Here is a 12,239-nt window from a genome sequence, read left to right as displayed (position 1 = left end):
AGATAAGAATTGAGGGTAAAACCAGTAAAAATAACAGGAAATACAGACAGAACATAAAGCAAGTCTAAAAAAATACGTTTTAAGAGGTGATTTAGAATTTTATTTGATTTTATTATGATTTTATATGAAGGATGATTTGGTTATTACTTCCAGCCGATTGCACTTGCAATGCATTCGGCAAGTCTTACTACAGTATTTCGGACTTCTGAACCTGGCGGCAGAGTTTCCGAGGCGCCGTGAAGGCAGCAGCAGGAGTGGGCGTGGCCAGTTAGAGCTCAGGTAGGTTTCCAGTCTGACGGTCTGACTGACTGAAGGTGTGGCGGAAAACCTGCAAGCTTCCTGATCTGAGAGAGATCCAGGTAAGATTTTCTGTCTTTCTTTATTATCTTCTTTCCTTCTTCTCTGTGAATTTAATGTTACATTTCAACTGTATGGTGAAGATTAATTAAAAAAGTTATTAGATGTTAATAGTAAAACAAAATCTTAGATCAGACGTTTAGGCTGTATTAAGTTACCAGTTTAAATACAGAGGAGCAACTTTTCTCCCAAATCTAGCATTCCCTGATGAAAAATCATCATATTCCTGTATTCAGTGTATCTGTGGTGCTCAGTAGTGAGTTTATATGAATTAATTTAATGTGATTTAATCTTTATTTCCCGGCTGGCTGAGCAGGATGCTTCTCCAGCAACGCCCTGCTGTAAAACCATAGTGATCAATTATCTAGTTTGTGCTATTTTTATTATCCCCTATGGTATCACTATATATTCCTATAGAGGGACCTAAAGTGTGTGTAGGATTTAATAATGAGTTTATAGTATGCTTATCGCACTTTATGGTAGTTAGTAATATCCCTATAATATTCCTGTAGGGACTCTCAGTGTGTCTGTGCTTCTCACTTGGCTAGCAGTGAGTTTATAGTAACCTTATTATACTTAATGGTTATTATCTCCTATAGTATTCCTATAATATTCCTATAGGGTCTTAAAGTAGTCTATGGTTTACAGTTTATTGCCATCAGTGGTATTTTGGGGTATGAAATAGTTTTTGGCCTTACAGCTCTCTGCTTTCTAAACTGATCATGTAAAACTGATCAAGGCTTAAGCAGTAAGTCTGTAGTGAGGCTGACAGGATCTGTGCTTGACATTTAACAGGGAGGAGACCATGTAAACACGTGTGTCAACAGGAAGAACTACAGTAATCCTATAGTACATTTTAGAAGGATACTGTACAGATATCACTGCAAAACCGTATAATATTATGCAGCTGCTTTTGGCCAAGAGATAGATATCACAAATCCTCTGTCAGAGGGGAAAAAAAACTAGAAAGTACCAGAAAGTACTATAAGGTCTCCATAAACTCACTACTGAGTAACATAGACACACTTTAAGTCACTATAGAAATATTATAGGAATATTATAGTGATACCATAGGTGTTAAAAATACCATTAAGTACCATAAGGTGACTATAAAGCCGCTATTGAGCACCACAGACCCACTGTAAATCCCTATAGGAATATCATAGGAATTATAAAGTGATACTACAGGGTATTACACATTTTCAAGAAAACTTTATTGTCCATTATGGCAAGCAACATGGAAATTCTTTTTTGGCTTGTATCAGGCTCATCAAACACAAAACAGAGAGACAGCAATCAAAACTAAAGTTATAAACAAATGTAAAATGACAACAACAAATAACAAACAAACAAAACATTTCCCTTGAAGTATGATAAGGTCGTTATAAACTCACTTTTGAGTACCATAGACACATTATAAGTCACTATAGGAATATCATAGTAATATTGCGGTGACTTGTTTTTATTATGAGTGTAGTTTGGCAAAAAAAATATGGGGGAAAGCTGCAACATACGGCTTGTCACCATAAATCACAGAACAACCATAAAGCTTTAATATTCTAATGTGTTTCCTCTACAGCTCCTACCAGCCCACACACTGCCTGCTGTTGTCATGGCGTCTCTATGGGTGAGCCAGGCTCTGTGTTTATTTTATAATAAAGTTTTGACTATTCACACATAACTCATTTATTTCATTGTTCATTCTACAGGATGACCTGGACAGTATTGTGAACGCCCCGTCCTCCTTCACAGCAACGGTACAGTCAGCCTTTAACTGAATTTAGATCAGTTTACACTGATTAAGTTCTGTTTACTTCACTGTTACTTCTCTGTTAGAAATGGCAGAACTATTATTACCATTTTATGCTACTTTATACTTCTACTCCACTACATTTCAGAGGGAAATATTGTACTTTTTACTCCACTACCTTTATTTGATAACTTAAGTAACTAGTTACTTTGCAGATTCAGATTATTAATACAAACTATCATTATATGTATTATTATAGATTACTGTAAGCTACCCAGCAGTATATAAAGTAGTGGAAATCAGCCCCACCTATTCCAGCTGCAACATTAAAGTGATGCTTACACATTAATGCATCAATAATTATAATTCAATAATATAATATATACTGTATTATTCTGAAATGGGCCATTCTGCATAATGAGTACTTTTACTTTTGTTGCTTTAAGTACATTTTGATGCTAATACTTTTGCACTTTTACTTAAGTAACATTTTGAATGCAGGACTTTTACTTGTAACAGAGTATTTTTATACTGTGGTATTTCTACTTTTACTTAAGTAACAGATCTGAGTACTTCTTCCACCACTGACTGCTGGAAATAAAAGAAAAGAAAATACAAACTTTTCAGTGCAACAGAATGCCTAAAGCAGCTGATAACGTACTGGAGAGTAAACCAACCTCAACTCAGTTTATACAGCTTTTTAGTCTGGACAGAAACAACAAAGTACATAAGTAACAAGTAAGAGAAATACAGAAAATGAAGTGAGAGTGTTCCTTCCTTTCTTCTTGTTGTGGGATATGAATTCACCTCCTGTGTTTCCTGTGTTTCAGACCGGGGAGAGAGGAACCATCAAGCCCAAAGCAAACTTTGATGCAGGAGACGATGCTGTGGCTCTCAGGAAAGCCATCGAAGGACTCGGTACACACACACACACACACACACACACACACACACACAAGCATATTATATGAGGATAGGGTCTTTGAAGGAAAAATGCTTGCCTGATGATGCTCACTGTCTGGAAGTCATAGTTTACCCGCCTTTTTATTTACAGCTACATCTCTGTTTAATATATTGTAATGTGGTCATATTGTGTTCGTTGTTCATATACTTTCGCTCCAACAAAACATACTTTTTTTTTTTAGGCACCGAAGAGAAGACGCTGATCGACATCTTGACCCGCAGGAGCAGCGCTCAGCGGCAGCTCATCTGCACAGCGTACCAGGCAGCTACAGGCAGAGTGAGACCCCGCCCCCTGTCCTCATGTGAAGGGTTTTAATAAGTCTATATATATCCAGTTTGTTGTCAGTATTTCAAAACCAAGATGATTGTATCTTCAAAAACATGTAAGAAGGCTAAAGCTGCACCAGGCCGCTCTGCACACTGGCGGCTCAGCATCAGCATCAACATTTGACAAGTCCCTTCCTCTCTGGTGACCCAGATAAGAGCCAGCCAGTTACAGCTTGTGCACTGTGACGTTGTTGGTAGGCCTATGTGTTCTGTAGGGCCGGACAATATGGTTGAAATCAATATCACGATAATCATAAGGATTTTTTATTTATATCGATATATATGACGATATGGCTCACATAAGCGAAATCACGTTTATCAAATTAATGTTCATCATATTGAACCGAATGGTAATGTTTGATGTGGTGTCAAACTAAACTGAAATTTTCACATAATATTCCTACCATACTTCATTTTGTCTGAATTTCTAAATAAAATTAGCTTGTTCTCATCAGTTCAGACATCAGAATTGTGCGTCTCGATATCCCAAAATCACCAAATCATCACACAATATAATCCCACTGAAAGACGATAAACGATAATATTGAATTATCGTCCAGCCCTAGTGTTCGGTGTGTGTTTACACCGGAAAGGTCTACTTCTTCTTCGTTGGTAGAAAGGCCCATTGTGTTGCCCTTTGCGTCGTTGCGTGCATTGCTTACGTAGAGTCTGTAACAAGCCTAAATGCTGTCTTGAGTTTGCAGTATATAACTCATATAATATATTAAGCTACATTAACCTATTTTGCTTCTAAATGTGGTCTTCTCAGTGTCTGGTGGAGGTGGTGAAGAGGTTCGAACGCTCACTAGCTGCAGTTTAGGAAACACGTTTGTATTTCACTTATAAGTTTAGATTCATCACTCCCTGTGTACTCAACACTGAGGATGGGACGCTCTTCTCTGCTGCAGCCCCACTGTGTGATTTAAGCTGATAAAACAGGTGTATCTATATAAAAACTCTTGCCTCATGCAGCTTTAACCTGCTAAATAACCATCAGACTTTATGTGAACACCAGTGAATTGTCAGTATGACTTTGCTCACCTGTAGTTGCTGGAAGCCTGTACAGTATTTGCATGAGCATGGGTGTGGTTTTATGCGAGTACACAAATGAGTGTGTACCCTCTGTGTTTACCCTAGACATTGGAGGAGGACCTGAAAGGGGACACCCACGGCGACTTTGAGGACCTGCTGGTGGCGCTGGTCACTCCTCCCGCAGCGTTCGACTGCCATGAAGTCACCCGGGCCATGAAGGTCAGCCGCCTCATTTCTCTGCTTCTTATTGTTTTTTCACTGGGAGATTTTATTCCACAAATCCATTTTGGGCGAGGAAAAAAAAGTGATGCCTGAGATGAAACAATATGGCTTGAACACATTTAACTTTATTCAGTTCACTTCGAAACTTTATTGTCCCGTAATGGAAATTTAGTTTGCAGACAGAGTTTACACTTAAAACACACAATAAAGACACATAATAATGACATGTAGTAGAAATGAGTCCAAGATTTCCAGCCAGTGTTTATTTAGTCAGAATCATGTGTCCGAATGAATATCTTGTTTCAGAATGAAGCTTGTGGTCGATGTGGTTTATCTTGAACCAGTGAACTGAAATCTATCCATATCTTCCACTTTATTATTATTTTTCATGATCTAAGTGCAGTTTAGACAATCAGATGCTGGAGTAACACTGTGTGACATTGCAGGGAGCCGGGACGAGTGACAGTATCTTGATTGAAATCTTCGCCTCAAGATCCAACCAGCAGATCAAAGCTCTGTGTGACGTCTACTTGGAAGGTAAAGATCATGAACTCTGTTCATTCTTATCAAACAATCAAATTAAAATGGAGAGCAGTGATATTATGTTGCATACATACACTGCAGGCAATTTCTCTGTGTTAGAAAGATTTTGCCACTTATTTGCAATTTATCAGCATATTGTTACATAATTTTGTTAGAAGGGTCTTAAGATGACTGAAAACTTTAATAGCAACCTGATATGTGCCATAGGAAATGTTCTATACCGATAGTTGATACAAATATTTCTCAGAGGCAGAAATAATCTCATTGGTTGAGTTAAACCTCAGTGGGCGGAGCCAAGAAAAACTGTTTTTCTGGCTAAGTAACATTAGACTGAAGCCCAGTGAAAAAGACAAGAGGTAAGAGAGGAGGTGATATTATGAAGCCTAGCACTGACAGCAGCTGACTGGAAAAATACAAACTAGCCATACTAGCCTATAGCTAGCTAGGTTAGCTAGTTAGCTAGCTGACCTCCCAACGCCATGCATGGTGATAAAGGAATGATAAAGCCATTGCTATTTATATATTTTATTTATATTTTGACCGTTCAAGTTTGCCAGCTAACTTGCGCTGTGAAAAACGATGGTTCTTTGGCTCCGCCTATTGAGGTTTAACTCAACCAATGAGATTCTTCCTGCCTCCGGAGCAGCTCTGCTGGTGAATATCTTGTTTTGGGGTGAAACTCCTTTCAAATATCAGTATCATCTGTTCATCTTGGACGTTTTCTCCAACAGAAACAGAGAAGAAGTTGACCCTTGACCTGAAGACGGAAGTTTCTGGACAATATGCCACAGCCCTGCTCCTCTTGGCTAAGGTTTGTCCCACTGATAATGGAAAACACAGTTACTGGTGGATCATCTGTCTTCCTATTTACTTGTATTGTCTCGTTGTTTGTATTGAGTTGTTATTGTTGTTGTTAAAATTTATGACATTGTGGATTAAACAAACAACTGGGTTCAATGATTAATGACAGAGCATTTTTTGTATTATTTCAACCAGGATAGGATGTAAGACTTCAGAAGACTTCAAATTTGGGAAAATCTTCTTCCTTAATTGTCTGAATTGAGTGAAATGAGCCCAAACCTGATGTGAATTAATAATTTGGATTTATTTCCAGGGCAAGAGGGACGAGAGCAGCACGGTAGATACGGAAATGGCGAGAGAAGATGCCAAGGTGCCTTTTCAACACTTCAACACAGTTTTCTGGTTGTGATGCATGTGCAGCAGTGTTTCAGCTCAGGGGAAATGTTAAACATGTTTAAACATAATTGTCTCTATCCATATTGGGTGTGTTTGCTTTTGGCAATTTCCTTTTTTTTCCCACCCGTTCCCTCAGACTCTTTACAATGCCGGGGAGAAGAAGTGGGGCACCGACGAAACCAAGTTCATCGACATCCTGTGCCACAGAAGTATTCCTCAGCTGAGACAAAGTACATCATGTTAAACCATTTGTGTCCAGCTGGGCTAGAACAGAGTTGGCTTTGACAAATCACAGTGAATGTAGAGTAATTAAGGCTTTAGAGTGACACTTTCTCTTTGTCTTCTTTGCGTAGCTCTCGTGGAATACAAGAATATCAGTGGAAAAAGCCTTCAGGAAAGCATCGAAGGAGAGATGTCAGGAGAACTGGAAGAACTGCTGGTGGCTATTGGTAATATAATTTAGTTACTAATATGCAATATTGTACTTGGAAGGGTTTTAGTCCAAAATAAACAAAGTGATGTTCTCTGTTGGATATTTCAAAAATAAAGATGACGGGATCATCAAAAATGTTTACTATCATATAATCAAAAAGAAAACATCAATTTTCAAAGGGTTGTCTCATTATTTTTATATAAATGCTATTTTTTATTAATTTTTTCCACTGTTGAACATAACTTTGTCCCTCCTCCAGTGAAATGTGTGAAGAATGTGCCGGCCTACCTAGCAGAACGCCTGTATGAGAGCATGAAGGTGAATATACATATAATAATAATATATACGATAAGTTTAGGTTGCAGATCATTGCACAGAGACATACAGAAAAATCCTACTCCACCATAGTGTTGTTAACTGAAAAGATGTGTCCTTTTATATAAAGAAAGTACAGGAAAAAAATATAAATAATCTAAAAAATATTTTAAAAAAATATATAAAGCTATTCAACAGGGAGGACATTGATTTCAGATGTCTTTTACGCAGCATTGCAGAAGTCCTATTTTTTTTTTTACTGAATACTTACTGAACTACTGCACTTTCTGCATCCCCAAGAGGAACTGTTTGAAAATTAAGTTTTTCCCCTTTTCAGCTACTAGACGTTACAACGGCCAGTCTGGGAGCTAGTGGGTTGAGAGAATCTAGAGTTTGGTATCATGATCTACTATTTTGGTTCTACTGAATAACATTCCATAAAGAACTGTGTGCAGTACTAATGCAGGATAGATGCAGGATAAACACTAGAAGGGAAACAAAATCTGTGTAAGAACTTGTCACGGACCTTGATGGATGTGTGTGTGTGTGTGTGTGTTCAGGGCGGAGGAACGGACGAAGCCACTCTGAACCGGATCATGGTGAGTCGGTCTGAGATCGACCTGCTGGACATCAGGGCCGAGTTCAAGAAGCTCTACAGCTACTCTCTGCACTCCGCCATCGAGGTGAGGGACTGCTCTCCTTATCCAAAGACAGTGATTAACCACAATCTGTTTCCTATTCCTCGGTCACACTTAAAGGATAAGTTCGGCGGTTTTGTACCTATATGTAATTTGTCTCTTCCATACCTGTAGCACTTGGATCCACAGAGAATATTGGCTCCCAAGTCAGCTGTTGGTTGCTTCTTGCTGCTAACAAGTGGAGCCTTCCACTTTTTTGGAGATATTTTGACAAAACCCCCATTTGGATTCATTAGCTGATTATCAAATCCGTCGATACTTGTGTCCTTGTGAAGAAAGTTATTCCCAAGTCGTCTTGGAGAGAACGATCTTCTCATGAAAGTGAGAACAGAGAAGCTTCCTCACAGTTTCAGATGGACTGTGTGCTTCACTTCGCTTAGTCGTTGATTAATTAACACAGCTGTTAATTTTCCTACCTGTTTCAACCGGCTCTGTACTGTAGACCGCAGCGCTGCTAGGACGTGATGCGTCGTTCTCGCAATGAATCTTGGGGCTTTCCATTCGTTCTCATCAGTAAAGTCTCCATCCGATGCTTCCTCGACTGGCAAGGAAACTTCTGGGATCTTTATCTGTCCTATGGGTTGTCAATCATTTGTTTTCGGTGGTTAGATATTACGTAAAACACGTCATGGAGGACACAAGAACGCACAAAAACGCATATTCATAATCAGCCATTGTTAGCAAGAGGCAACGGAGCTCGCTGTTTCAACTGACAGCTGACTCTGGAGCCAATATTGTCTGCGGGGTCCAAGTGCTACAGAGACAAATTATATATAGGTCCAAAATCGCTAAACTTATCCTTTAATGCATCAAATGTTCTCAGAGAATGAGAGAATCTTTTGCTGCTGCATCACTGAATTGTGATGCAAGTGTTACATGCGTTGGATTTATTCTACTTATGCACTGATTTACCTTGTTTTTACTTTTTCTCTGTGATGAAAACATTGCATCAGTGGATCAAAGTTTGGATGAAAGTGTATGTTGTCATAATCGATAACCAGGCCGTATCACTTTCACCTCAATAGGCAAAAGGATCCTTGCATAGACTTCTGCACATAGTTTGCAGCAACACAAATGCATTACAAATTAAGTGGATTTTGTTGGACTTTTTGGTTGAGTTTGAAGCAGATCTTTTTCATTATATATCTTGTATTGGCTTCTGTGGATGTAACTGTCTGAGTTTTTATGAGTCATGAGAGTTTCATTCATCAATATATGATCTTACTGACCGAAATTTAGAACAGCTTGATATGATTTAGCAAGCCGCTTTGTTATCTGTGAAGCCAAATATTTGTGAATAATGCAAGAGCTCCAAGGCCTTGTGAGACCCGCTAAGACTAAATACTAAAGACAAAATGACTAATCCACCGGATCACTTGAACTGTGTGAAATGAAAAGGTGCCTGAATGCCTCAGTGTGGGCTTCTATTCATATCACACAATCCAATCTGTCACTAACATCTGAGGTAACATTTGATCATTTGAACTTTATCAAGTCTTTGAGTGTACACTCTAAAAACAAGCGGATCATTGGTTATCTTCCAAAAATGCATTGGGAGCTAATAAGCCAATAAAAATATTTGCTCTCCTGAGGAACAGTAAAGGATTCCTTGAAGAACCCTTCATATGGTAAAGGTTTGTAGAGGTACCATTACAGTTCATGAACCCCTTATGAACGGATTCTTCAAGGACCCGTCTGGCTTTCCCTATGGTTGCACTGCGGAGAATTCCTAAAGTAAAGAGTAAAGAGTGTGTGGTGCTGGGGTTCTGTCAGCTATTTTATTTTGCAACTTGTTGCAGTCCAGGTAGGTGGGGTCTCCACTCCCAGTTGAATAATGTAGAAGAAAAAAAAAAAAAGACACCACCTACCTGGAGGCAAATGGGATGATGGGTGATGTGGGTAAGCTGGTAAGTTTGTTTTGTCTCCCAGCCACACTGGCAAGTAACCATCCATCAGTTGGAAATCCTGTTGGAGTTTTAGTTGTACAAATAGAGGCAGAGCTGCTCTGGAGGTAGAAATAATCTCATTGGTTGAATTAAACCTCAGTGGGTGGAGCCAAAGAACCACATTTTTTCTGGCTTAGTAAAATTAGCCTGAAGCCCAGTGAAAAAGAGAGGAGGAGGGAGCCTAGCGCTTTGCTACTAACTGAAAAAATACAATCTAGCCTTGCTAAGTTGCTAGTTAGCTAGCTGACCTTCAAGTTCAAACTAGCCATACTAGCCTATAGCTATCTAGGTAAGCTAGTTAGCTAGCTGCTGACCTTCAACATTATGATGCCATGATCATGACTGTTATATTTGTATTTATATTTTGACCAGAGTTGCCATTCAAGTTTTCCAGTTAGCTAACTTGCACTCTGAAAAACTGTGGTTCATCGACTCCGCCCACTGAGGTTTAACTCAACCAATCAGTTTATTTCTGCCTTCAGAGCAGCTCTGCCTCATGTTTACCTGAGTTTAACTAAAACTCCAATCTGCATCCCAAAAACCTAATTGGCTGGTATTCTAGTGAAAGCATCTGCTGAATGTGGGGATGTACTAGCCAGTGTGGCCAGTAGACAAAAAGAGTGAGTTTCCTGCCTTGGTTGTGTTGCTCTGTCCTCCAGTCGGACCTGTCGGGCCAACATGGGGACTGTGTGAAGGCCATCTGTGGAGGAGACGACTAGCTAACCGTCCGTCCGAGACCCAGAAGAAACCTGCTTCCTCTGTGACTCACTGTAGGCGTACTGACTCTTTCCAATCACACCGTTTCAAATTCACTGTGTGCTTCATCTTCAAACTACTAATTGAAACTTGTTTACAGTCTTAGAGCGAACGGCTTTGAAAGATAGGCATCATATGAAATGAGGAAAAAAGATAGCACAGAGTCTGGAGGATTTCAGTGGAGACACGCAGGGCATTAAAGATTGATTTGAAACATGCAGCGAGCTCGTCCGCAGCGCCGCGCCAACTGAAGTGCTAATACCGAATTCTGTTTGTGTCGTTTCAGTCTGATTGCCGTGGGAAATATGAGAAGGTTCTGCTAAAAATTTGCGGAGGAGACGATGAGTCGTAGCAGCGCTCCCCTGACATCTCACCCTCTCTGCCAACGCTAACCACTTACATCTCTCTCCATCTCTATTTCCATTTCTTTCTCTCTCGTTCCATCTCTCGCTCTTCTTAATTTCTCACCCTCTCAGTCGAGTTTCATCAACTCAAGCATCCACAAAATACCAGAGAAACTTTCTAACTGCATAATAACTATATTCCAATGTGTTAAAGGGAACATCCACCCAAAAACTAACTCTATTAAAAACAGTTTTTGGGGAAATACCTTGCATTTCTGAGTCTGTTTTGTTGCTTGGTGTCTTACTCCTGTGGATAAATGGCCAAATGTAGATGAGTTGCTGTCACCTCGAGACATTTCCAGCAGCTCCAGTGGAGTTTGATATGAGAAAATATTTCAGGATCTAAAACCTCAGCGGTAAACGTCAGGTTTTGGTGTCAGTCCCTCAGAATCAAAGAGCGAGGGCTTCTTTCTAGAGCCGCCATTTTGCACCGAGAGACGTTCAACAATCATACAGGGAGAAATCCATCGTAGAAGAGGAGAGAGACCAATTTCTCCACCCACAGGAGCAGGAGAGAGACCAGAATGCAATGTAGCAGAGAGACAAGGTTGGGGTTTGAGTAAAGGGGTGCGACTCTCACTTTTTCTTGATCGGAAGTACTTGCTTTCTTACTATTACAATCGCTATCATTGTTTCTCTCTCCACCTGCATGTATAACCAACAGCAGCATGCAACAAGCTCAGGCACGTTCTCTGGCCGTTGTCAAAAGGCATTCTGGGAAATGTAGGAAATCACTAACTGAAGTAGAAGTAGACAAGGCAGGTTAAGTAAATTGCCACACTTTAACTTTGACTAACTCCTGAAATGCATTTAACATCACTGTAAAACTAACTGACTATTGTCCACATTGTGCCACTGTACTGTCAGTACAGTGGCAGCTCTCCCCTTTTAGTGTGTTTATCCTGCATCAAGCCAAATCAAGCAAATATAACCAACAGGACAGACATAAAACAGACAAAAACTAGAATAGACAGTGATGTCATCAAAAACACACGTAGGCTGGAGCAAGATTAGAAGCATTCAAATGTGTTTTAGTCGTTCAAATGTAAATTACAACCATTACAATAGGAAACAATAAGTAAGCATGTAAGTAAACAAATACATAAAGTGATAGTTTTAGCAGAAACTCTTTAGTTGTGTCAGAGAGTGAGATACATTTATGGAAGTATTGTTATATGATCTTTATCTTGTTGCATTGTTGCATTGTGTAACTTCCAGAAATAATAAACAGCTTTATGAATTACTGCTGGTCATGCTGTTCATTCTTAACATTTTGTACTCTGTGACACACTGACA

At 39.5% G+C, this 12,239-nt stretch overlaps 1 protein-coding gene across 3 annotated transcripts; it reads left to right on the top strand.

The window, feature by feature from the left end:
- Positions 1 to 300: 300 nt before the first annotated feature.
- On the top strand, positions 301 to 12,186 carry LOC139651247 (annexin A3-like). 3 transcript variants are annotated; one of them, XM_071528094.1, is made up of 15 exons: positions 301 to 359; positions 1,937 to 1,984; positions 2,067 to 2,114; positions 2,938 to 3,025; positions 3,253 to 3,347; positions 4,535 to 4,648; positions 5,098 to 5,188; positions 5,926 to 6,005; positions 6,309 to 6,365; positions 6,528 to 6,621; positions 6,745 to 6,840; positions 7,084 to 7,142; positions 7,700 to 7,822; positions 10,443 to 10,553; positions 10,826 to 12,186. In XM_071528094.1, the coding sequence occupies exons 2-14, from the start codon at positions 1,970 to 1,972 to the stop codon at positions 10,500 to 10,502; spliced, it is 1,020 nt and encodes a 339-aa protein (XP_071384195.1). In that variant the 5' UTR covers positions 301 to 359; positions 1,937 to 1,969; the 3' UTR covers positions 10,503 to 10,553; positions 10,826 to 12,186. The 3 variants fall into 3 exon arrangements, with proteins under 3 accessions (XP_071384195.1, XP_071384193.1, XP_071384194.1); XM_071528092.1 differs by lacking the exon at positions 10,443 to 10,553; XM_071528093.1 differs by lacking the exons at positions 301 to 359; positions 10,443 to 10,553 and adding an exon at positions 678 to 724.
- The last annotated feature ends 53 nt before the right edge of the window (positions 12,187 to 12,239 follow it).

This window comes from Centroberyx affinis, unplaced genomic scaffold (genome assembly GCF_046629955.1).
Source record: "Centroberyx affinis isolate AG114_WGS23_722 - 3 ecotype Tasmania unplaced genomic scaffold, CSIRO-AGI_Caff_v1 ptg001616l_1, whole genome shotgun sequence".
Classification (NCBI taxonomy): domain Eukaryota; kingdom Metazoa; phylum Chordata; class Actinopteri; order Beryciformes; family Berycidae; genus Centroberyx; species Centroberyx affinis.
This window is presented reverse-complemented; position numbering and strand designations above follow the sequence as displayed.